The 26,071-nt window shown below is 36.6% G+C and overlaps 1 protein-coding gene across 1 annotated transcript; it reads right to left on the minus strand.

Moving 5' to 3' along the window:
- Nucleotides 1–707: 707 nt before the first annotated feature.
- Nucleotides 708–25,504, minus strand: slc46a2 (solute carrier family 46 member 2). The gene is made up of 7 exons (XM_030150455.1): nucleotides 24,889–25,504; nucleotides 18,972–19,142; nucleotides 17,857–18,075; nucleotides 13,498–13,669; nucleotides 6,279–6,362; nucleotides 3,108–3,264; nucleotides 708–1,431 (listed from the first exon to the last, which is right to left on the minus strand). Exons 1-7 carry the CDS (start codon nucleotides 25,366–25,368, stop codon nucleotides 1,374–1,376), a joined length of 1,341 nt encoding a protein of 446 aa, XP_030006315.1. The 5' UTR covers nucleotides 25,369–25,504; the 3' UTR covers nucleotides 708–1,373.
- Between the last annotated feature and the right edge of the window lie 567 nt (nucleotides 25,505–26,071).

Consider the following 26,071-nt stretch of genomic DNA (forward strand, 5'->3'; position numbering starts at 1 on the left):
TTGTTTTTACATTCTGTTAATTCACATCTTTGCTGAAAAAGTCACTTTTCTTCAGTTTTCTCTGTTTCTGATGTAAAAAAAAACCTTCAACTTTAATCTAAGTTTTTATGAACATCTACATCAGGGGTGTCAAACTCATTTTAGTTCAGGGGCCACATTCACCCCAATATGATGTCAAGTGGGCCGGACCAGTACAACAGTAACTGAAAAAAGTAAAATGACAGTATGAAAATGTTTACATCTGCAAAGTTTCCTTAGAAATCTGAAAAACATGAACATTTTTAAATTAAAATTAAGAAAAACAAGTGCAATTTTAACATTATTCTGCCTCAATATATCATTTACACATGTGTGTTACAACTTACATTACAATTACAAATACACAAAACATACAGTACCAGGTATAATATTGGTAAAATTGCATTTACTTCTCTTCAGACATTTCATGTTGTTCATATTTGTTCAGGTTATTCATATTTTTTGTTAAAGGATAGTTTGTTAATGTAAACATTTTCATGTAATTTAACTTTTTTTTTTTCACTAAAACAAAGACAAAATCTGCAGTTGTCATTATTTATAAGTTATTATGATACTATTTTACTGGTCTGACCCAAAAGAGATCTAATTAGTCTGTATGTGGAACCTGAATTAAAATGATTTTTACACCATTGATTGTTAATTGTAATTTTTACATTTCACTAATTCATCCTGCGGGCCGAATTAGACCCTTTGGTGGGCCGGATTTGGCCCCCGGGCCGCATGTTTGACACCTGTGATCTACATGATCTGTGAGTTAATGACTTACACTGATAAAACTGCAAAATAAGGAGGATAATATTATAAAAAATGGTGTTAAATCATTTACGAAACGTTAAATATAGACCAAAAATTCATGTTCTCTATATTCACAAAAGTAGCGCTGGGTCTTTATGGGTTAAGGTCACATGTTAGAATGTTAACCAATGACAGTTCAGTACCATAATGTATGATATTATGTGCTAAAATAAATAACTCATTAGACTCCATTAAAGACGGATGATATTTTCAGAGTGTTAACAGTGTCTTTGCTTAAGGTGATGTTTACGAGGAACACAAAAATGAGTCTGAAACACAGGCTACATTAAGCATTTTGGACAAATTTCCCCTATTTGAGTCCAGCTACATTGAGCTTCAGTCCAGTTTTCTTGCTTATTGTCATCGTTTTGTTCCCTTTTTCAAGAATCCGAATGTTTAATGCAACGTGTCCAAAGTGCTGCCGTCTCCGTCTGCTGTCCCAGCTGGTACACAGTGGCATTTGTACTTGACAGGAAGTGAAATCAGGGCCAAACGTGCCTGGTTTCTGTCCCACTTCCTTTTTACCAGATGATGCAGCTTCAGTCTCCTTGAATCTGTTCGTAACGTGTCCTCGAAGGCAACATGCAGCCGACGACGCTGGAGGAAGGAGACGAGAGCATCATAGTTAGACGTAAAATATCAAAAAGAGTAGGAAAAAAAAGAGTAGATGGAGACTTTCCATGTCAAAATTATTTCATGTCAGGATCCGTAGAGTGGATTTAACCCAGTGGTTCCAACCTTTTTTGGTTCGTAACCCCATTTTTACATCACAAATTTCTGGCGACCCCAGACATTCAAAACAGAGACATTTTTATTGGCTAAAATTAATTTGTTTTTTATCCTGTAATAGTTTGCTATACTATGTTACAAATACAGGTTAATTTTAGAGGACATTTAGTCTGTATAATGTATATTATTATGGACGGAGGCAGTAAATCCAGGTGTACAGGGTGGGGAAGCAAAATTTACAATGAACATTTAGTTGTTTTTTCTCAGCAGGCACTACGTCAATTGTTTTGAAACCAAACATATATTGATGTCATAATCATACCTAACACTATTATACATACCTTTTCAGAAACTTTTGCCCATATGAGTAATCAAGAAAGCAAACGTCAAAGAGTGTGTGATTTGCTGAATGCACTCGTCACACCAAAGGAGATTTCAAAAATAGTTGGAGTGTCCATAAAGACTGTTTATAATGGAAAGAAGAGAATGACTATGAGCAAAACTATTACGACAAAGTCTGGAAGATACTATTAAAGAAGAATGGGAGAAGTTGTCACCCGAATATTTGAGGAACACTTGCGCAAGTTTCAGGAAGCGTGTGAAGGCAGTTATTGAGAAAGAAGGAGGACACATAGAATAAAAACATTTTCTATTATGTCAATTTTCTTGTGGCAAATAAATTCTCATGACTTTCAATAAACTAATTGGTCATACACTGTCTTTCAATCCCTGCCTCAAAATATTGTAAATTTTGCTTCCCCACCCTGTAGATTACTGCACAAAGTGAGAATTGGATTTTCTTTGGTCAGGATATGTACAGTCAGTCCAGCTTGGATTTACAAGGCTGACAATTAATACTGAACAAACAAGAACTGAAACTATGAATTATGAAAGAGCTGCAGCATCTGAAACTGACCACAATGAACATTTGACAGATAAACAGAACCACAGTGCTGCAGTTTCACACTCACAGTTTGTCTGTTATGGATCAGGATTGGCTCTGTCAACTCAACATGGATTTTTTATTAGTAGGGTTTTTTTTTAAATATTTTTATCAATTACTAGAAATTTCAGGCGACCCCAAGGTTGAAAAACACTGATTTAAGCCTTTAATGCAGTGTTTTTCAACCTTGGGGTCAGGACCCTATATGGGGTCACCTGAAATTTCTAGTAATTGATAAAAATAAAAACTTACTAATAAAATATGTATCATGAGTTGAAAGAGCCAATCCACAATCCATAACAATATTGTAATAAATTGTAACAAATCACTCAGGAAAGAATAACAGTAGAAAAAAAAATAATTTGGAATTTACCACAAAAGAGTTAATTAACCAACATTTCTTTATATAGATAGAGAGAGAGAGAGAGAGAGAGGGAGAGAGAGAACAACAATATATATGAGAAAAAAAACACATTTCTAGATTTTTTTTTTTCCCCAATCTCCAGTCTCCATCCAGTGTGTGTGTGTGTGTGTGTGCGTGTGTGTGTGTGTGTGTGTGTGTGTGTGTGTGTGTGTGTGTGTGTGCGTGTGTGTGTGGTACCTGATGGGAATCATCCCCAGGACTGTGATGACACTGGACAGGAGGAAGACAAAGCCTGGGCACCAGTCCAGGGTGCTCTGGTAGATGTAGGTGAAGGCGGGGATGTAGGCCAGACTGGACAGCCACAGAATCACCTGGAGCCCAGTCAGAGTGGTGCCTGATGGGAAACAGCACCACGGCAACGTCAAAGGATTTATAAGTGTTTTATGCTTAGTTTACAGAAGAGGATTAGGGCCACTGGAGAAAAAAAAAAAAAATTATTATTATGAGAAAAAAGTCAGAATTCTACCTTTAATCTCGGAATTCTGACTTTTTTTTTTCCTCAGAATTTTAAAAAAATATTGTTGTTTTAAATGTCTTAAATATTTTTTTTTATTATTGTTCTGAGATTAGAGTCAGAATTCTTGAGGAAAAAGTCTGAATTCAATTTTTTTTGGTCACAATTCTGACTTTAATCTCAGAATTCTGATTCTTTTTCTCATTCGGATTCTTTTTCTCAGAATTCTGGGTGTTTTAAATATATTTTTTGTTATTGTTCTGAGATTAAAGACAGAATTCTGAGAAAAAAAAGTCTGAATTCTGATTTTTTGGTCAAAATTCTGACTTTAATCTCAGAACTCTGATTCTTTTTCTCAAAATTCTGGGTGTTTTAAATTTTTTTTTGTTATTGTTCTGAGATTAAAGTCAGAATTCTGAGAAAAAAAAGTCTGAATTCTGATTTTTTTTGTCAAAATTCTGACTTGAATCTCACAATTCTGATTCTTTTTCTCAGTATTCTGGGTGTTTTAAATATTTTTTTATTATTGTTCTGAGATTAAAGTCAGAATTCTGCCTTTAATCTTGGAATTCTGACTTTTTTCTCAGAATTTTTTAAAATGTTGTTTTAAATGTTTTAATTTTTTTGTTGTTGTTCTGAGATTAAAGTCAGAATTCTGAGAAAAAAAAGTCAGAATTCTGAGAAAAAAAAGTCTGAATTCTGACTTTTTTTTGTCAAAATTCTGACTTTAATCTCAGGATTCTGTTTTTTTTTTCCCTCAGAATTCTGGGTGTTGTTAAAAAAATACTGTTCTGAGATTAAAGTCAGAATTCTGAGAAAAATGTCTGAATTCTGACTTTTTTGTCAAAATTCTGACTTTAATCTCAGAATTCTGATTTTTTTTTTTTTTTTTCTCAGAATTCGGGGTGTTGTTAAAAAAAATATTGTTATGAGATTAAAGTCAGAATTCTGAGAAAAATGTTTCAATTCTGACTTTTTTGTCAAAATTCTGACTTTAATCTCGGAATTCTGACTTTTTTCCTCAGAGAAATAATAATAAAAAAATATATATTGGACCTTAGTTTTATTTTTTTTCCGGTGATCCTAATCCTCTTCTCTTCTACTTAGTAGATGGTTTAGCTGTGGTAGAAAATTATTATTTAAAGTCAGAGCACAGAATTCTATTTACTTTTTTCAGTTGTTTTATCACCTGCTCATGTTTAAAATATCTGACTCCATTTCCCTTTATATGACATTTTTAGATAGAATTCTATTTTCTAAAATATGACACAATATATATTTACGACCACATAAGCAGAAACTCACCGTACTCTGTCTGCATATTGGACTGTTATAGGAGTCCATTTCTTACCTCATTATGGGATGTGGTGGTCTGGTCTGTCTTATTTTCTGTTTATATTCATTGTTATTGTCTAGTTATGAATGTCTGTTTATGTCTGACAGAGGCAGTAGGAGATTAAAAAGAAGAATGTGTTCCTCCCTCTACCTGAAAAAGTCTGTAAAATGAATGTGACACTGAAGGATCTTCTTTTTTAAAGGGATTTAAAGTGATGTTTTGTCTGATTCACTTGTATATTGACATTTTTCTGATGAATACGTGTTGATTATTGTCATTTATTTTACTAACTTTATTCAACTGTGGCTAAACCATGTTATCTGTGCTGCAAATAGAGTTATATTTCGGCAAAAATTTGCTTAGAGGTCTTATTTCTGTCTTTGTGCATAAGAAATCAATAGAAGTGAATCCCCAAAGGAACTTTGTGTTGGTAAATGCAAGTTATGCAAATTTACAGGATTTCAGTTCTTTTGCAACATGTTGATGGTCATATGAACTATGTTTTCAGGTCCAAAATGTCAAATTTCATCACAATTAATGCTATATTTTCATGTCACAAATGGACAAGTTATATTTGAACTGAATTTACCTGAAAAACAAATATTCTGTTCTTTTAGATTCCCCAGTTTTTCTTACAAGATTCTATCCTACACATCACGTTTTATTTTTACAGGTTCAATATGGAGTATGGTGCTGATCCATCCTGCTTATGTTACACCAATTCATACATTAAGAATGATACACGTCACTTTTTAAATCAACAGTTTTCTAATAATAAGCATTTTTATAAAGAAATCACAATTCTATATTGTTATTTACTCTTTAGTATGATGATAAACTATACAATAAATAATTCTGATCCTAGTTTTTGCACAGGGATCATTAGTGTAAACGGTGACATGGCTGCAGAGCATCAGTATGATGGGATCTGTAACAACCATGTCACATCCGTCCACTGCCACATTTTGTGTTTTTGTGTCAGCTGTTATTGTTTTAGATCCACAATACTAACATTTATGAATAAGAGGAGAATTAGCAATAGTAAGTATATAAGTTTATTACTAATAAAGTACTGGTACTGACCAGAGCATCATGGGTAATGTCACGTCCGTCCACCAGCAAAAGTTTTCACATACACGTGCTATTCAAAATCCAATATTTCTGAAAATAGAGCTTCCACTGTCAAATAATATCAGTAGTCTGTGCACAAATGTATTAGCATTATTTCAACACAGTTGTATGTATTTCTTACAACTTTTTTTTTTTTTTTGACAAAAATGGACACTCATTTGACTCCCTAAGTAAATTTTAGCCGACTTACACTTTATATTCTATCATAGTTTATTCTTTATACCACCTATTTATTCTTATATTTTGGCCTCTTTTTTAATTGCTTGGCTTTAATAACAAGGTGAGACAGAAACAGTATCTCACTAGTCTGTATGTCCTGTGCATATAGTGAATTGATAATATTGAACACAATATTTGAATCTTCTTGAATCTTTGAACCTTGGGGATGATAAAGACTTTTGTCGACAGTTCGTAGACGTGTACTCACCACACGAAGACGCCGGAACCTGCTGAGAAAGCAGAGAGCGGATCGTCGGCATCGGGATGAGAGCGAACAGGGTGAGCAATCGAGCTGTGGACGAAAAGTAAAACAGTCATTTTTTTGGTCTTATTTCTTTTTGTCAGAGTTTTACAGCAACACTGTGCTCACACAAACAGTGACAATCAAACTCTCCAACACCCCCTCCTGTAAAACTATTATAAACTGGTTCAATAATACAACAATTTCATGAAAGTTTGGCTTTTTTTGTGGTGAATGGCTGGAGTCAGGTAGCACATTTCTGCTTTGTTTGGAATAAAGAGAAAAACAGTTATTTTAAGGTAAAGACAAGTTAAAAAAAAAAAAAGAAAGAAAGAAATCAGCATTTTCTGCAATATCAACATAAAGCTGTGAAATTGTCTAAAAGTGTGATTTTCTCAAGATTGAAGATTGTAGATATATGCTTCAGGCTTCTACTGCTGTTCCACACAAACCCAATTTAACAACATTAATCAACATACAAACAGAAGACAGTGAGACAAAGACAAGACAACAAACACTGAAATTAAATACAAAACCAAAGATGCATTCATTTGATGTGATATAAAATAATACATGTATTTCTATATACACATACAAACATACATACATATATATATACCCTTATATATACATACATAGAGTGACCGTATTTTGATTTCCAAAAAAGAGAACACTCAGCTCCTCCTCCAGATTCTTAAATGATCACACACTATGTCAGTACTGTAGTACTCTGTACAAAGCGCTGATAACCCCTGAGAAAAGACTTCAAAGAAACTGGCTGCTTGGAATTATTATTGTATTATTCCAGCTGTAGAAGTGTAATAAAAGCTGCTGTGTTTGGACTTGTGTCGTTTTTTTCAGGACTGCTTCTACTTTCAAGATCTGGAAAGATCAGGTTTTGTTTGACTGTGTTTTAGGTGGAATAAGAGACAAAAACAAAAAAACAGAACTGGATTTTTATAGGTTTTTACTGAATAAGAGAACTTATCATTCATACATGTGCATTCAGGAGCTGATCTACAAATACACAAAACATTTAGTAACAGACAGAATATTGTTACAAGTGTACTTCATTTTCTTTAGACATTTCAGGTTGTTCATATTTGTTCATGTTATTCACATTTAATTGTTAAAGGATCATTTGTATATCACTGATTTTATATATATATATATATATATATATATATATATATATATATATATAATTTATTTATTTATTTATTTTCTCTTTTTCACATTAAACCAAAGACAAAATGTATTTATAGGTTACTATGCAGGTTTTTGTTTGTTTGTTTGTTTGTTTGTTTACTTAAGATCAAATTGGTCTGTATGTGGAACCTCAACTAAAACCATGCATGTTTGACCCCCTGCTGTAGGGGTGTCTGTGGACAGGTTCATCTGTGGACAGATCCATCCATTCCCACGTCCACAGGCTGCTGTGGATCAGTGCCCGTCACTGTATACCGATGAATGGTGGAACACTGAGCACTTTTTGTTTTGTCCTGTCTTTTTGTCCTGTCTGTAAGCGTGATCAAGTGCCTGTCTTGCATGTTCAATGTAAGTGTTGTTGTAATGCCAAGGCAATCACCTAGACTGCAAAACAAATCTACCTACGGGTATAAATAAAGTAAACCTTGACCTTGACCTTGTCCTAATGTCCCATATGTCACTGGAAAAACAAAGTTTGTTCTTCCAGTGGGATCTGGAACTTTTCCGACTGCACGAACAGTGACAGAGTTACAGTCATGGAAACCCGAACATTTTCACAATTTTTTAAACCCCGCCCAGACACTCTGGACAGGGCATGAAATAAGGACACGTTTGGGCAAAAGAAGGCTGAATTATGTAGAAGAAGCACATTGGACAGATTTCAGACACTCCTATGGAATATTATAGACTTCTAAGCCTTTATCTCATTTAAAAAAAAAAAAGTGTGTTTCTATGTTGGTATATATATATATATATATATACATATATATATGTGTGTGTGTATATATATATATATATATATATATATATATATATATATATATATATATATATATATATATATATATATATATACATATATATATATATATATACATACACACACACACACACACATATGTGTGTATGTATGTAGACAGGTATGCGTGTTAGTGTAAGCGCATATGTATTTGTTATTGTAAACATGTGTTTGTATATATTTATATGAGTGAGTGTATATCGGCTAAAATTTACTTAGGGGGTCAAATGAGTGGCCATTTTTGTCCAAAAAAAAAGTTGTAAGAAATGCATAGAACTGTGTTGAAATAATGTTAATACATTTGTGCACAGACTACTGATATTATTTGACAGTGGAAGCTATGTTTTTCAGGTAAATTCAGTTCAAATATAACTGGGCCATTTGTGACATGAAAATATAGCATTAATTGTGATGAAATTGGACATTTTTGAGCTGAAAACATAGTTCATATGACCATCAACATGTTGCAACAGAACTGAAATCCTGTAAATGTGCATAACTTGCATTTACCAACACAAAGTTCCTTTGGGGATTCACTTCTATTGATTTCTTATGCACAAAGACAGAAATAAGACCTCTAAGCACATTTTAGCCGATATACAGATATTTTTATTTTATTCACTATTGTGAACATGGGGCAATTGTATGAAGATTGGTATATTTATGTGGGGTGGGTTTAAGGCAAGTGTTTTGTAGTACTTTGTAAATCACAATCAATTAAATAAAGGTCTAAAAACAAAAAGGCAAAACAGGGCGTTTGGTCATTCTGTGCATACACACATATCGTTAGCCTCATAGCGTAATTACCTAAGTCATATTTTTTTTGCCAAATTGTGATATCTGTGTAACTGTACTCTCCTAACACTGCTGGTTCATGTTACATCATTGGCTATGACCTGAAAAAAATATGACTTAGGCACTAATGCTATGAAGCTATATGGATCTACATACTCTACACACACACACACACACACACACACACACACACACACACACACACACACACACACACAAATAATGTTTTTTTTTAAAAAAAAAAGGTCTCTATTTTGGAAATGTAAATTAGATCAGCAGTCAAAGACCTGAACCTGTTTCTGAACAGATGAGAGGATGAACAGCTTTCAGACTCACTTCCACATTCCACTTCCTGTGTTTTTATGGTCTGTGCTGATAACCCAGATTGGTCAGATCCAGGAGGACAGTCATCAGAGGTGATGACTTATAACACAGATGACACAACTTCACTTCTCCATTCTAAATCTGCTGAATTAATCAAACAAATCCTGGAAACTAACCTGCTTTTTGTTTACACATTCAGCCAAATGACAGATTATATAACACATGATAGGACGTCGGTGTGATGGGTCATATGGGTTCAGATGCAGGTAACTGTGGTTCATATGTGACCTGTATCTGATCTGTTAAAGACACTTAGAACAGCACTAATCTGACCCAGGACACTTTCATACGTGGTCCTAAATCTGATACATATCTGATATTTTGCAATGTGACTTCAGTCTGAACAGCCAGGTCGCATTTATCCGACCTTTTATCCGACCTTTAATATGAACAAGCACACAAAAAATCGGATTTCGCCAAAAAATCCGAACTGTGCATTAAGACCAAGGGCCTGATTTACTAAAGGTTTGTGTGTAGGGATGGGAATCAAGAACCGGTTCTTTTTTGAGAACCAGTTCCCTGTAGCTCGATTCCTTGGAATCGTTTGCCTTCCTGCTTAACAATTCTGCTTATCAATTCCGCCTTCGTTGTGCATGCATGATGACGTCACATGTACGCTGCATTGTTTTGGTCTGAACGTAGCCAACATGGCGTTGAGGCAGAAACGGTCTAAAAAGACGACACCAGGTCCACTTACTTGGAACACTGTCAAAGCTTCCGTGTCTTCAAAAGGGTGGAATCCCTCCAATATCCTCAAACATTTGTCCACAACATGTGAATCATTTACAGGAATGTCACGTATTTGATGCTCAGCGGCGCTTGTGAATGTAGCGGCAGAGTGAACGCCGGTGTGGCATAAAATACGGACCTTGTAAAATTTGGACCTATTTGGAATTTGCGCATGCGCGAGCGCAGCCTTACAGGATGTCAGGTTCAGCGAGGCTTATGAAATAAGTACCTTGCGAGTAGAATTGTGCGCTTTTGGGTTGGGTTAGGGTTAGGGTTAGGGGTTGGGGTTAGGGTTAGGGGTTGGGGTTAGGGTTAGGGGTTAGGGGTCGCTGAACCTGACATCCGGTAAGGCTGCGCTCACGCATGCGCAAATTCCAAATAGGTCCAAATTTTACCCACAGGTTCCGGTGTGGGCAACAAACGTCATAACTCCTCAAATACAAGTTTCCAAAGGGAAGAAGGAAAAGGAAATGAGGTGCACAACAACAGGAGACAAGCTGAGCCAAGTTGAACCAGTTCCACGTAGTAGAAATGCGGCAATAGAGGAATTAGTAAAGCGTCTTTAGCTTCACTTTCACTTTCACTGCCCCCCACCCCCCAACCGGCCCGGTGTCATCTGTTATTATTTGTACATACTGTATATGTTATATTTTCTGTGCAGAGATGGAAATATAAAAGACAGTTAATGCAAACACACCTGTTTGTACTCTTTTATTCCCTCACCCAATGAGAATCGATAAGAGAATCAATAAAGAATCGGATCGATAAGCAATATCGATAATGGAATCGGAATCGTTAAATTCTTAACGATTCCCATCCCTATTTGTGTGTGTAAAAACATGTGCAAACTTGACTGCTGACACGTCGAAGCTGATTTACTAACAGGACACACTGAGGGTTGTGTCTCTAAAATGAGAAAAATAGCTCACACAACCCATTTAACATGTTTGACTTGATGAATATAAAATATGGCCGTTTCTGCCACAACACGCAAAATTATTGGGAGGAGTAAATGCAAATATTTATTTAGCGCAGAATGTGATTGACCAAACCTGAAACTGATAGCAATGGCTGATTTTGCGTCTGTATTTATCTGGTCTTAAAGACAGGTTTGAAATGGAACAGCTTCACCATAAACTGTCTGCAGCTGTTGTGGCGAGGAGGCGGGGTATAGGCCCAACCAAAGGCAACGCACCAAACCAATCTGTTCTGATCACGCCAACATTTATGGAATGACAGAGGAAAAAATAATATAGACGTATGCCCCCCCCCACTTTGCTGGACTCTTAGCAAAAGCTTCTTTTCCTCTTGATCTGATGATTGTGTTTAAAAATACAAACCGACATTCGGCTACAGTGGGACAAAAGTATGTGCGCCTCACAGTCGTTCAATCCAACAACAGCCACGGCCCCCCCACCTCTAAAATGAATCTGGTGCCGCTGCCCAGTAATACCATGTTAGAACTTCTAGATAAACTAGAGCAGAGGTGTCAAACATGTGGCCCAGGGGCCAAATCCAGCCCGCCATAGGGTCCAGTGCTTGGGGTGAATTTGTGAAATGCAAAAATTATACTAAGATATGAACAATCCTTTTAGTTCAAGTTCCACATTCAGACCAATTCAATCTCAAGTGGACAGGACCAGTAAAATGCTATCATAATAACATCGAAATAATGACAACTGCAAATGTTTCTCTTTGTAAATGTAAATATTTTCATGTATTTACACTAAAACAAAGTGTAATTTTGCAGAAAATGTAAATAACCTGAACAAATATGAACAACCTGAAATGTCTTAAGAGAAGTACGTACAATTTTAACAATATTCTGTCTGTTATTAAATGTTTTGTGTGTTTGTAGATCCACTGTGATCTGTAAGTTATAATGAACGTGTGTAAATGATAAACTGAGGCAGAATATTGTTAAAATTACACTTATTTTTTCAGTTTGTTCATGTTATTCACATCTTTTGAAAGGATAGTTTGTAGATGTAAACCTGTTCATAATGTAAATTTACTTTTTTTGCTCTAAAATAGAGAAAAGTTTGGAGTTGACATTATTTATATATTATTATGTTATTATTTTACTGGTTCGGCCCACTGCAGATCTAATTTAGCTGAATGTGGAACTGAACTAAAATGAGTTTGACACCCCTGAACTAGAGGAGGATTTGGGTCCAGTCACAGGAGCAGTCATGCAGTCCCTTCTATGACTAAACTCCTCCTACGGTACATTTTGTCTGGATCACTCCGGTCACTGTTCGCATTCGTGTTTGTGTTGGCGTATCCCAGAGCAGTTTTTACAGTCTACTGTTTTACAGTGTACTGGCTACCCATAGCTGCCCACATCAAATTCAAATCATTAGTGCTAGCCTACAAAGTTCTCCATGGCTCTGCTCCTTCCTACTTAGGTGCACTGATAAAAGCTTATGTTGCCCCATGACCACTCCACTCGTCTATGGACAATCCAGGCTTTTTTCATGGTTCGTTCTACATTGGTGGAACAATCTACCAAGCACTACCAGAACAGGGGCGTCCCTGCCTATCTTCAAGAAGCTCTTGAAGACCCAGCTCTTCAGAGAGTACCTGCTGTCCTAGCACTTTCAAACATTCCATTTTAAATGTGACAGCACTGGCAGCGGCAGCACGACCATATGATATTATATGGATGAAACAAACACAAAGAAACAGCTGGAGGAATATGAATAGAAGGAAGGGAGTTCCTGCCATTTCCCATCGTGTCTGTTCCAGCTGCCGCTGTCAGGTGGCTGCGCGAGCCTTCGCTTCCCACAATGCATGTTGTGACAAAATTCTGAAGATACCCAAGTGACCTCCTGGCTCGTCTGTAAACACATGCTTTGTTTGTAGTGGATGGCACTTCAAAACTGTCCACCGTAATGCAAGAGATTCAGGTGAGGAATCACAGAAAGACTTACAGATTCGTGATACTGAGGATATGACTGAGGTTTGACAGATCTGATGAAAAATTGGTCACGAAAGTCTCCAGCACCTTTAAAGTATTCTGATTCTGTGATTTTTTAATTTTTTTTTTAAATACATAAATAACATTATAAAGGAAGACAACTCTAACAGTAAACATGCGCTCTCATTATTCAAGTCTGGTTATACAGTTCAGTTGTAAGGAGTGGAAAGTAAGAACTTCCTTTTTTTTTTTTTTCGTTGGGTCAGTCTTTAAAAAACTCGTGTGAGGGAAGTTGTGGTTCTGGTGTGTGAGTCAGTGAACAGTGACGACGTGACTGTGCTGCCACTCACCGAGGTAGAACATGTAGGTCGCTGTGACAAAGGACATGAAGTAGATTCCGGAGGCGAACGACAACATGCCGATCAGGATGAGGCCCGAGTCACTGACGCAGCGTCGCAGCACGATGACGCCCAGGAAACTGGTGAGGAAAATCCCAGAGCCAGCTGCGTTCCCATAACCCACCTGGAGGAAACACACACAAGCACATGTCCATAAACCTGTGTGGACAATATGAGTTATGGACGACACTGGGACGATCTGTTTACCTGTTAGACTTCTGATGTTTATTTATATTCTTTCATTTATTTATCACATATGAATTTATTTTCTATGTGAAACTATTTGTTTCCATTTTGACTCTTAACCTCCTGAGACTGACGAAAGTAAAAGCTTTGGCTTTTGTTTTTTTTTTTTTACATTCAGTAATTGTCTTGTTTGGAAACACCATGATGTAACAGTTCTTTCAGACACATTTTGGTTTTTTTTTTTAATAGAATGCACTTTGCAGTGGACAGCGTTTTCATTTCTGTTTCTTTTTTTTCTATTTATTGAATGGGTAGATAAGATAAGGTACGGTAAGGTGAGATAACATAAGATAAGATAAGAAAAGATGAGATAAGATAAGATAACACAAGATAACATAAGGTAAGGTAAGATAAGATAACATAAGTTCAGTTCAGTTCAGTTCAGTTAAAATAAGTTAAGATAAGTGAAGTTAAGTTAATTTCAGTTCAGTTCAGATATATTTTATTGATCCCCCAAGGGGGAAATTCAAATGTACAGCAGCACCAGACAATAAACATCAAATATAATAGAAAAATAAAAACATAGAACATATACATATTTTTTATAGTGACTAAAAATGTCATAAAATTGTAATAATAATACTAAAGTAAAAAGTGTGCAGTCAGTGACTTTGATACTTGTGCAAGTGAGTCAGAGCTGCTGTAATAGGCTGACCCAGTCCACCCACCCAGTCCACCCACCCAGTCCCAGGGCTGGACTGGGACAAAAATTCCCCTCTGGACTTTTCTGTAATTTCTGTGGAAGCACCGTCATCTTCTACAACAGTGATTCACCAGTAAAACCCCTGGAGTTGGACCATTGACAGTGGATGGACACACTGGGTTTATGTTCAGATAATGAGAGATTTTACTGAAAAAGTCACTTTTTCTTCAGTTTGTTTTGATTAAAAAAAAAAAAAACAAACTTTGAATTTACTCTGAGCTTTAATGAACATCTACATGATCAGTGAATTAAACTGTCATGTCTCGTCAGATTTGTTAATCTTTTTAATGTTTAGTGTTTCATGTCTCGTCTTTGGTTTTCAGTGTTTTGTCCTTGTTTGATTCATCACTTTATGTTAAGTTAGAGGCGTTCACATTTGGTCCTTTCTTGCACTTCCTGTTTTATTTTGTATACATCTGTTCCCTCTTGTTTCAGACCTTGACTTCCTCCCTTTGTGTGTTTTCCCGCCAGTGTGATTGTTAGTCCCACCCCTGATTGGTGTACCTGTGTCCCCCTACCTCATGTATAAATAGTCCTGTCTCCCTCTGTCTTGTGCCAGTTCGTCTGATTCTGTCGTTGGCTTCACGTCAAGCTGTCTACCAGGTTTTTTCATGTTCGTCAAGTTTTACGCAAGGTTATTATCATTAACGAAAACTAACGAAATGACGAAAACTAGGATAGAAAAAACATTTTCGTTAACTGAAATAAAGAAAAACTATAATTAAAAGAAAAACACGATAACTAACTGAAACTGTATTGCGTGGTTACAAAACGAACTAAAACGGAAAAAATTCTGGATAAAATTCCCTTCGTTTTCATCTTTGTTAATGTCGGATTGATATGAAATCGATTTATTTCCCTCAATCAATTTTAGCTGCTGGCACCATATGATATTTAACGGTCTGTCACTTCTTGTCACTTGTGGTTTAGAGTTGTCTTCTGGTCCCCACTCTACCTGGAAACATGGAGTCTAAAGTTGGGAGAAAGCAGCAGAGTCCTGTTTGGGATTTATTTGAATATGACGGTGAAGAAGAGAAAAGATATAAAGAAACTAAAACTAAGCATTTAGACAATGAAAACTAATAAAAACCAGCAAACCTGCTCTAAAAACTAATTAAAACGAACTGAATTAGAGAGAGAAAAAAAAGTCACAACTAAATAAAACTAAACTATAATGAAAAATCCAAAACTATTATAACCTTGGTTTTATACTTCAAGTTTTTCTGTTCTGTTTATCATACAGAATTGTTTGTATTGTTTTTTACATCCTCCTTGTGAGCGCCTTTTGTTAACCACTTTTTCATTATTAAAATACTTTTGTTAAAATCTTCAGTTTTTTTGTGAGTTGTGCATTTGAGTCCATCTTTTCGTGTGTCAAGGAGTTAATATAAATATATTTCTATAAGCTCTGAGACTGTTCCAGTCTTGAGTAACTTAGCTGTGGCTCCATTCATACCAGCTGACAGACTGCTCAAGTTGAGTCTCATCAGTATCCTGTGACAACTACCCTTTCATCTCAATGAAGAGGAAATATTTTCCAGAGAATGTAATATTCAGATATCAAATCCATATGAAGACAATAGAATATCAGAATTATTGATCTGAAAAGTTAAATCTATACAGGGTGAGTCAGAAAAAACGCTCTTTTCATTTAAAGAAATTGTACCACTGAAATGGAAATGCTTATTTTTCTTTTGATTATACAGTCATATTGATGTGGTTATTGAGCATGTCTGGCGATTGAATCATTGATTTATGGCATAGCATAACAGAGGGAATGTCCATTGTTTATTGTGCACCGAAATATCTGCCAACACAGTTTATGCCAACGTGAATGAAAATGGAAATTGTCAACCATTACAGCATGTTTACTCGCCATCAAAATGTTTTGTCTCAACGAAGTCGTCCGGCACGACCTTCAACCTGGCTACCGTTCAGATTGATGCAAATCTGTGCTCGTTGTCGCATCTCTAACACAGCTCTTCTCGCCATTCGTGTTCGTCGTAGGGCTCGGATTTCAGCCGTGATGCGATTTCGGAGTTCCTGAAGAGTTTGTGGAACAGTCTGATACACACGGTTTTTACGATACCCCCACAAGAAAAAATCAAGGGGGGTCAAGTCCGGGGATCTAGGTGGCCACTCTCTCTCCTGACCCAAACAGACAACTCGATGAGGAAATAATACCTGCAATCGCTGTGGTCTTGCCATGATGAAAACTCCCTGGGCACTGTCATGTAGGCCTATGTCCTGAGTGTGAAAGCAAAGCCCCAACTCCTGTAATTGTTGTCAATTTCAAGTTTGTTCACTGTGGCATACATTGTGTTGGCAGGTATTTCAGTGCCCAATAAACAATGGACCTTCTCTCTCTTATGCAATGCAATAAATCTATGACTACATCACCAGACATGCTCAATAACCACATCAATATGACTGTATGGTCAAAAGAAAAATCAGTGTTTCCGTTTTAGCAGTACAATTTCTTTAAATGGAAAGAGCGTTTTTTCTGACTCACCCTGTAGAAAGTGAAAGAAAAAAATCCTTCACAAGCTAGCTATTTCATGTCGAGACCTATATTTGGTTATGTAGGGGAGAAAAAATTATTCTATTTTTTTAGATTAGTGACAAAATAATCTTAAATTCCAATGAAGCCATGCTTAAGCAGAGGGTTAAATGCTTTCTTTCAGAAATTTCCATTGGTTTAGCTCATTTGACTAATTAGTGATAAAAAAACACATGTTTTTTGAGAAAAGTGAAATTCCCTACATAACCAGCACCATCTGATATTAAAATGCTTAAAAAAGCAATTCACAACAATTCTTCAGACAAAATGATTTTTAGAATGATAAAAGGATGTATAAAAGGTCATAAAATTATACTGAAAATAGAAATATATGATTGAGATTTCAAATTATACCAGTGATAAGTTATGTTATTATTCGTTCTTAGAGAACTTTCCAAGGGACTGAATTTAGTTCATTTAAAAAGTTCCGTAATTTTCTTGAAAATCCTTGTTTGGCAAAAATGTTAATGGATTTAGAAACTTCAGATGTTATACAACTGAACTACAAAAAGTTTGAAAAAATTATCTCAATTCAAATTGTTTGATTCAAAGTCAATAGGCGCGTGACTTAACCCATACAGGAAAATACACGATTTTTACTGAAAAATGCAAAATCCAGAGGATAATATTATCATTTAATGGTGCTAAATCACTTAACAAATGTTGGAGTTAGATAAAAAAAAACGTTCCTAGGTCTGGGTTCAATATATCATCTCCACATCTATGACTCATATCAAAGCTGCTCTTAAACAAGCATCGATGTGACAAAACCTTTCCTTGCACAGACAGAGTCAGACGTCACCTGCTTGGCATTCCAGTTCAGCGGCTCCTTCAGCACAAAGGAGCCCAGTATGTCGATGGCTCCGCCCACTGCACTGTTGTACAGGAGGGCAGCGGCGAACAGCAAAACCACCACGGTCCTGTTAATATGGACCGGGGCTTCAACAGGGGCAGAGGAGGAGGTCTGAGCAGGAATGAGGTCACAGCTCTCATCCTCGTCTACGGTGGATATTTGTTTCACCTTTAATGAAAACAGAAACATGTGACACCCATAGAAGAGGGAAACGGTTAGGTCATGTGACTGTAAGTCAGGTGAAAACATGTGGAGCAGGTTTGAGTGACAGCAGCAGGGAAGAGCTAAGATATATGAACCCATTGAGAACCAGGAAGGAAGGAAGGAAGAAAGAAAGAAAGAAAGAAAGAAGGACAGATAGATAGATAGATAGATAGATAGATAGATAGATAGATAGATAGATAGATAGATAGATAGATAGATAGATAGATAGATAGATAGATAGATAGATAGATAGATAGATAGATTAATAAATGTGTGAATAAATAAATAAGGAAACAAATGAATGAATGAATGAATAAATAAAATAAACAAACTAATAAATTAATTAATGTATAAATAAATGAACAAATACACAAATAAATAAATAAATAAACAAACAAATAAATAAATACATCTGAATATATGAATAAATAAACCAAAAACACCGTCCACTGTAAAGAACATTCCATAAATTTAAAAAAAATATATATATATATGAAAAAAATTGTTGTATCAAATTGTTTCCAGTCAAAGGGAATGACTTAATGTAAAAAAAAGCATCAACTGTAACTTTCTTTGGTCTCAGGTGGAACTACACAGAAGAACAACATGTTAGAACGAAGTTAGACTGGATCATCTGTGAAGAATAAGGGGGTGTAGGTCACAGCAAAGCTCAGTTCAGCACATGAGGAGAAAAATAAACAGTCAAAAGGAACAGATCATTTCCATTCACTATGAAAACATGTGTTAAATGTGTCTGGAATGTTTGGACCTTCTAATTGGGTGGTACTTTTCTAACACTTGACAGATGGGTTCAGAAAGTGTCCAAATCAGCTGGACCCAGTGTCCTGACACACACTGACCTGCAGCAGCGTGGCGGCCAACAGGAGGCACAGCAGGTTGATGAAGGTACTGACGATGAGGAGGACGGTGCCGTGGCCCAGGGACGAGGTGTAGACCAGGAACAGATGACCGGACACCAGACTTCCCACCAGACCTGCCCCCCCGTACAGAAGCTCCACCCTCATCATCATCTGCAGCAAAAACAACACTTGAACTCCTTATAGACTATTGTGTTGAACTGTCCTGGTGTTATTGTCCTCTATATGATGAACTGAGAGCTTCTATGTTTGATGACATGTTTATCTGAAAGCTTGATCTGTTCTGGAGCACTGATGATGACAAGATGAAATGTTTTTTTTTTTTGATAACTTTATTTAAATATCAATATACAAACTTTGTCAAACATTTAGTATATAACACAATACATACAAGAGAATATATATATAAAAACAAAAAACAATCATAAAATCAATATATGCATGGAATACATTTTCAAGAATTCATATACAAAAAATAAATAATAAATAAATAAATACATACATACATACCTACATACATAAATAATTTCTCACCTAAAATTTTCATCAACTGTCAGAGGAAACATTAAATAACTTATCATAACTATCAAGGAATGTCTTATTTTTTTATTATTAACAAAGGTTAATGATTTGTGAAGTGAATTAAATTCAATTAAAAAATGAGGAAAGGTTGGTTTGGAGGCTGAAAATTTTTGTTTATGAATAAAATATTTACCCAATAAAATAAAAAAATTAACTAAATATTGGAGACATTTGTCCTTATTTTCATAATAACATATAATATCTTTCAGAGAAAAACAGCATGACATGTTAACTTGGGTGAAGATATGAGAACAAAGGTTAGACCAAAATTGCTTTGTGATATTACATTCAAAAAACAAATGGTTTAAAGTTTCATCAGCATGTCCACAAAAAACACAGGAGTTATCCACATCCTTGAATTTTGAAATGAAAGAGTTGACAGGATATATCTTGTGAAGAATTTCGAAATGAATTTCTTTTACTTTGTTATGGATGCAGTATTTGTGAGGTAAAAGCCATGTTTTTTCCCAGTCTATGTCCTCGAAATAAGAGCGCCAATAAAATTTTCCTCGTGGAGAAAACCTATTTTTATTTTGAAAAATTTCTCTTATATGTTTATTGTTACATTTCTTATCTTGTATATTGATACCATTTAAAAGCAACACAGACGTGCCCACTGGCATAATTTCTTGACAGAAGGATAAATGACTTTTGAAATGGTTTAGTTCCAATGTGTTGACCCTTTACACGTTACGTCACGCTCTGTTCGCGCCGCAAATGAGCGCCATGACGGACAGCGGAAGTGCCGGACTGCACACTGGACAGCAAACCGGCTAACGTCCAATTTGATCTGAACGTTCTGGTTCTCATTTGTTTTTTAACCGTGCTTTACACGTACAGTGGTCGCACACAACAGTTCCATCCTTCTTCACAGACACCCATGGTTTCAGCTGGTTCAAAACAGAGCCTGGATCTGATGGACCTGATATTACAGATGGAACAGTTTGTTTGTGTCCAGAGCATATTAGCTCCACCAAAGGCTAGCTAGGTGGTAGACTGGGTTAACTACTATGAGCCACTATGATCCAGTGGCTGTCATAAGTACCTTCAATATTAGCTCTGTTGTAGTGGCTACCTTTTTTTTTTTTTACCAGCTACACTATGTTCTATAAAATACTGTTATTGTCATTCTGCTGTTCCATATGTTCTAGTGGTGGAACTGTGTGTAGAGAGTAGAAAGGCAGACACTTCAACAACAGAGCTAATACTGTAGGATACTTATGACAGACACTAACATTATTACACAATGTTAGTTAATAAGAGCTGCTTTTGGTTACAGTCTATTTGAGTTTTGATGGCATGCTAGGGGAAACAAGTTAAAAACATACACAGCTAGCTAGCTAACGTTAGCTGTATCTGTCCTGTACCATTATGAGTTACATTCCTCTGCCGTGAGCGCAATACAGCGACCGGGTAATCTAACCTGAGACTAAGAACTGGTGTCATCCAGACTTTTGTATGCTTTTAGATCAGCACCTGTGTATGGGGACACTCCATTTAGAACAGAATGGGACAGATGGTGTGCATTAAACTCCGGTAGACTGGAGGACTTTGATAGATCTGTAAACACATCAGGAAGGAGAAGGGTCAGTAGTTAGCCCTGCTATTGCTAGCTTCTCCAAATAGCGTTCTTTGTGCTGTCCAGTAAGGCGAGTCACTTCGCAGGACAACTCCAAAACTTTATTTTCAGTGCTGGTAGACATAATCCGTCGCTCATTCGTCTGTTTGTTGTGTTGCTTTTGCCGTCCCTTGGCTCGTGCTAGCCTATTGCCATTGGTGATGCCTTTTCCTGTTTGGCGAAGTTGTTTTCAACTCGTGTAACCACAGTGGCGAAGGGATTTTTATGGGGTCATTATTGTATTTTACCACTAACGGAAGCGTGACATTCAGTTCAGTGCAGCAGGTTCGCTGTGGAGTTGTAATGTCAGCAGTGTGGAGATTTTTCAAAATAAATGACGGTGATAAAAGTAACGCTGACCGCAAGTAACGTTACAGACAGATACAGACGCAGCCTTCTGTCCGTCCTCTGCCTACATTCCATCTGTTTTCCAGGGGCTGGTGGAACGGTGCGGACCGCCACCAGCAGAAGTGAAAACGAAACTTCTGTCTCATTTCTCTTTTCTCTTCCTGCTTAAGCTAAGCTTTTAAACCTTACCAGCGAAAACGCTGCAATATTAGTTGCACATTAGTGTTGCCTCTGTCGTCTCTATGTTATAACTGACTTTCTTGTCAAAAACTTTCCTCTTCTTTGTGGTATTTGTCCAGTATGGTTAATTCAGAGCGGCGCCCCCTGGTGGATTAATTGAGGAACGCTTATTCCACTGGTAAATTTATATTGAATCTCATGAACATCAGTGGTCAGAATAATTGTATTTATAAGTCTATCATTTATTGTTTTGTTATACATTAGATTAGAAATAAAAAATAGTTTAGATGAAAATGTTGACAAGTTAATTTTTTATGATTTTTTTGTATGAAACTGAAGCCAGATTGAACATATTTTTAAGATCAAAATGCACCAGAATGCAGGAAAAAGACTTCATTTTTCCTAAAATTTCCCAGGGGAGCTATGCTCATTGCCGCAGTCCGCTATGCCCCCCGCGGCAGGGACTCAGACTGGCTGTGGCTTTTTGTGGCTACACTCATTTCTAGTAATGGAGCCGCAGTGGCTGTATCTTTCATTTTCCTAGTGTAAGCACAGCATCCACCATGGCACTGAACCCCTAGTCACGTGATAACTATGACATCGGTGCAAAGGGTCAATACACTGTAAGACCGGATCAATTGAGTTTACTTAAAAAATCGGAGGTAATCCGTTGCCTTAAAAATGTAAGTAATGAGTAATGAAAAGTTGAGTGTATTAAACTGAAATGTTTGATTTGAATGGAATTGCTATTTTAAGTACAAAACACTAACTGCCAAGTTAATTTAACTTAAAATTTGTTGCAATGTCAATTGCACTGTACAATCATTAGACTTAATATCATCAGTTCATTGTACTCAATTCCAAATTGATTTAAATTGAAATCTTTTGCAATATAAATTGCTTTGTATAATTATTCAACTTAACATATTGTAGCATTGATGGAAATTAGACAGGAACTTAACTCAGTGTAATTTGCCAGTATAAGAAGTGGTTTTAATTTGGCAAGGTATAAATATTTATATTCCTCAACAACAATCATAGATGAATGAACAGGAAAGCGATTGTTCTTCCTATGGCTCTCACTCATGGTGCAGCTCTACAAAATACAAAAAAACATAGGACCAATGGCCCTGTAACTTACCGGCCAAATGAAAAGCTTTGGGAAATGTATCCAGATGCCATTTATTATCACCCAGTTCTGTGTATTTATTACATTACAGAAATAGCCCATGTTTTGGTCATATTCTAATCAGATCTGTAAAAAAAATTCAAATTCCGACTTAATATCATTGATACTTAGTGATTTATTGGATCAATCCACTTCCTATCTCTTATAATGGGAAAATTTTTCAAAGACACACCAAATCCAGAATCAGATCCAGATCTAAATAATTTCACTAAATTTTGTTGACATCATCATAAAGAAGCTGTATACCAAGTTTGAAGTCAATTGGAATTGTGGTTTCGGAGAAGAAGACGATTGACATTTTTGTAACGGACGACAGAGGACGCCGACATCGATGGATGCCGCATAACGACAGTAGCTTACGGCCTGTCGGCCGGTAAGCTAACAAACACAAAAAGGCCAATAAACACTGACATACACACATTAAGTCCAAATTAACACTAACACCACAACCCCACTGAACCCCTGCACAGAAAAAGAACACAATTTCAACAACATGCTCAATACCCACAATGCAATGTGGAGATAAAAAGGTGTGGTCATGACTAAAACTTAGTGATTTAAATCTATTCAACTTAAACTTTTCGTACTTTCAACTATGTCTACAAATTAGTAGAATATACTTAACATTTTATAGTACACTGTAAAAAAAAAAAAAAAAAAAAAACTTAAAAAAATGGTAATATTCCGGCAGCAGGGGTGCCGAACAAATACTGTAAAATAACGGAAAATAATCATCTCATAAAAATACGATAATTTTCCATAATTAAAATATGTTTTTTTGCCCTAACTTTACATGAGATTTTGCTTCCTTTTTTTTTACTTTTTAATGTTTACTAAAGAATATTTATATGTATTAAAACAATCAAATTACCTATAAATACATATATATATATATATATATATATATATATATATATATATATATATATATATACATATATACATATATATATATATATATATATATATATATATATATATATATATATATATATAAAATTTTCTGTGACACTAAGTTGTACAATCCACTGATACAAACTGTATTTGGACAGTTTATCAGTGCTTATACATGTTATACATTCACAAAAATACATTTATTCAACGTTTTTGTTGTGAAACCTCCCATAATTACACAAGATATTTGTCAATTAACAAACAAGTCTTGTTCAACTTACAGAGCAAATACTTCTTTTACGGTTAACTGTCAGTAATTTTATCTGGTTTTATTTTTTTTTTTTTACAGTATTAAACTTTAAATTAACAATTTAATCTAATAAATAGAAAAGAAATGTTTGTGAAATTATGATACATTTGCAAATGTATTTTAACTGTATTTTTCTGTGAAAAAAAAAATCTTTTAAAAAATGGAAATTTTATGCTTATTCACAGTTACAGTTTTGTCATGTTATTTTACATTTGACATGTAAAATCACAGTCTATTTTTGTAATTTCATTGATATTTTCCTGTATCTTAAAAATACAGGAAAAATCTGTAAAATAAACAGTAAAAATTCTGCTAAATTAAAGATTTTTTTTTTTACAGTGTATGTTTCCATTATTTTCCTCTCTATGTTTTCTGTATTAAATTGTTGTCTATATTTATCCTCCTGAGACCCAGAAATTGAAAGTTTTTTTTTTATTTTATTTTTTTAACATTTTACATAATTGATTCGAAATCGTATGATGATGCAGTTTTTCAGATAATTAAAAAAAAATTAATTTAATGAAATGTCCTTTACAGTGGTATCTATCTATCTATCTATCTATCTATCTATCTATCTATCTATCTATCTATCTATCTATCTATCTATCTATCTATCTATCTATCTATCTATCTATCTATCTATCTACAGAAGACACAAATGCTGGGTCTCACTTGGAAATAATACAATACAAACACCAGATTCTTTCCTCCCAGTGTTTTTTCTCAGAGTTTTTCCTCCAGAAATAATAATAATCAAATAAAAACAGGTGTTCTTTACCGTGGATCGGTCCGTGTCCGTGGACGCCAGGGTCGCCAGGGTCATCACCCCGGGCCAGTATGCGCTGAAGCCCCCGCAGAGGCCGAACAGCACGGCCCCCCCGTACATGAGCTCCAGGGGCAGGCTGCAGACCACCACCAGCAGCAGGCTGACCCTGGACAGCAGGTACCCGCACAGGGGCACCGCCACCGGGGCTCTCCTCCAGCCGCGGTCCCCCAGCCGGGCCAGGGCCAGGGCGGGGACGATGGGGGTCAGCTGGACCACCAGGTTGTAGACCATGTAGAAGCCGGTCATGGCCTTCTGCCGGCTCTCCTCCGTCACCGTGTGCGTGTCCGGGTCCGTGGCGTTGGCGCACCGGTCCCGGACCACCATCTGCAGGGCGGTGTCGAACAGGGTACTGCCCAGCATCTCCAGCACGATGACCGGCTCTATCCGGCGGAAGACCGCGGAGAAAGACCGGCACATGTGGACCAGGGCCATGACTGGAGGAACCCGAACCCCGGACCGGATCAGAGGAAGAACACCGGAGACAGAGGAGGGAAGGCGGGCTACAGGACCGGAGTGGACCGGAGTGGACCAGAGTGGACCTGGGTGGACCAGACTGGACCTTAGTGGAACTTAGTGGCCCCTTACCTTCCGGTGGACTAAATGAAAACCCTCCCACTTCCTCATCCAGCTGAGAAGGAACAAAACGAAAGTAAAGACTTCCACAGTCACACACTGACAGGACCAGCCCACAGACCACAGACCCTGAACACAGACCCTGAACACAGACCCTGTCCACAGACCCTGTCCACAGACCCTGAACACAGACCCTGTCCACAGACCCTGTCCACAGACCCTGAACACAGACCCTGTCCACAGACCCTGAACACAGACCCTGAACACAGACCCTGAACACAGACCCTGTCCACAGACCCTGAACACAGACCCTGAACACAGACCCTGAACACAGACCCTGTCCACAGACCCTGAACACAGACCCTGAACACAGACCCTGTCCACAGACCCTGAACACAGACCCTGTCCACAGACCCTGTCCACAGACCCTGAACACAGACCCTGTCCACAGACCCTGAACACAGACCCTGAACACAGACCCTGTCCACAGACCCTGAACACAGACCCTGAACACAGACCCTGAACACAGACCCTGTCCACAGACCCTGTCCATAGACCCTGA

The sequence above is a fragment of the Sphaeramia orbicularis genome, chromosome 12, assembly GCF_902148855.1.
Source record: "Sphaeramia orbicularis chromosome 12, fSphaOr1.1, whole genome shotgun sequence".
Classification (NCBI taxonomy): domain Eukaryota; kingdom Metazoa; phylum Chordata; class Actinopteri; order Kurtiformes; family Apogonidae; genus Sphaeramia; species Sphaeramia orbicularis.

Bases quoted from the DNA above. Each gene is read 5' to 3' on its own strand.
- slc46a2 (XM_030150455.1), bottom strand. From the start codon at position 25,368: ATGGCCCTGGTCCACATGTGCCGGTCTTTCTCCGCGGTCTTCCGCCGG. The intron at 19,143-24,888 runs GTAAAGAACACC...TTTTTGCTGCAG, and splicing joins CGGACACGGACCGATCCACG to ATGATGATGAGGGTGGAGCT. The intron at 13,670-17,856 runs GTGACGTCTGAC...TGTTTCCTCCAG, and splicing joins TGAACTGGAATGCCAAGCAG to GTGGGTTATGGGAACGCAGC.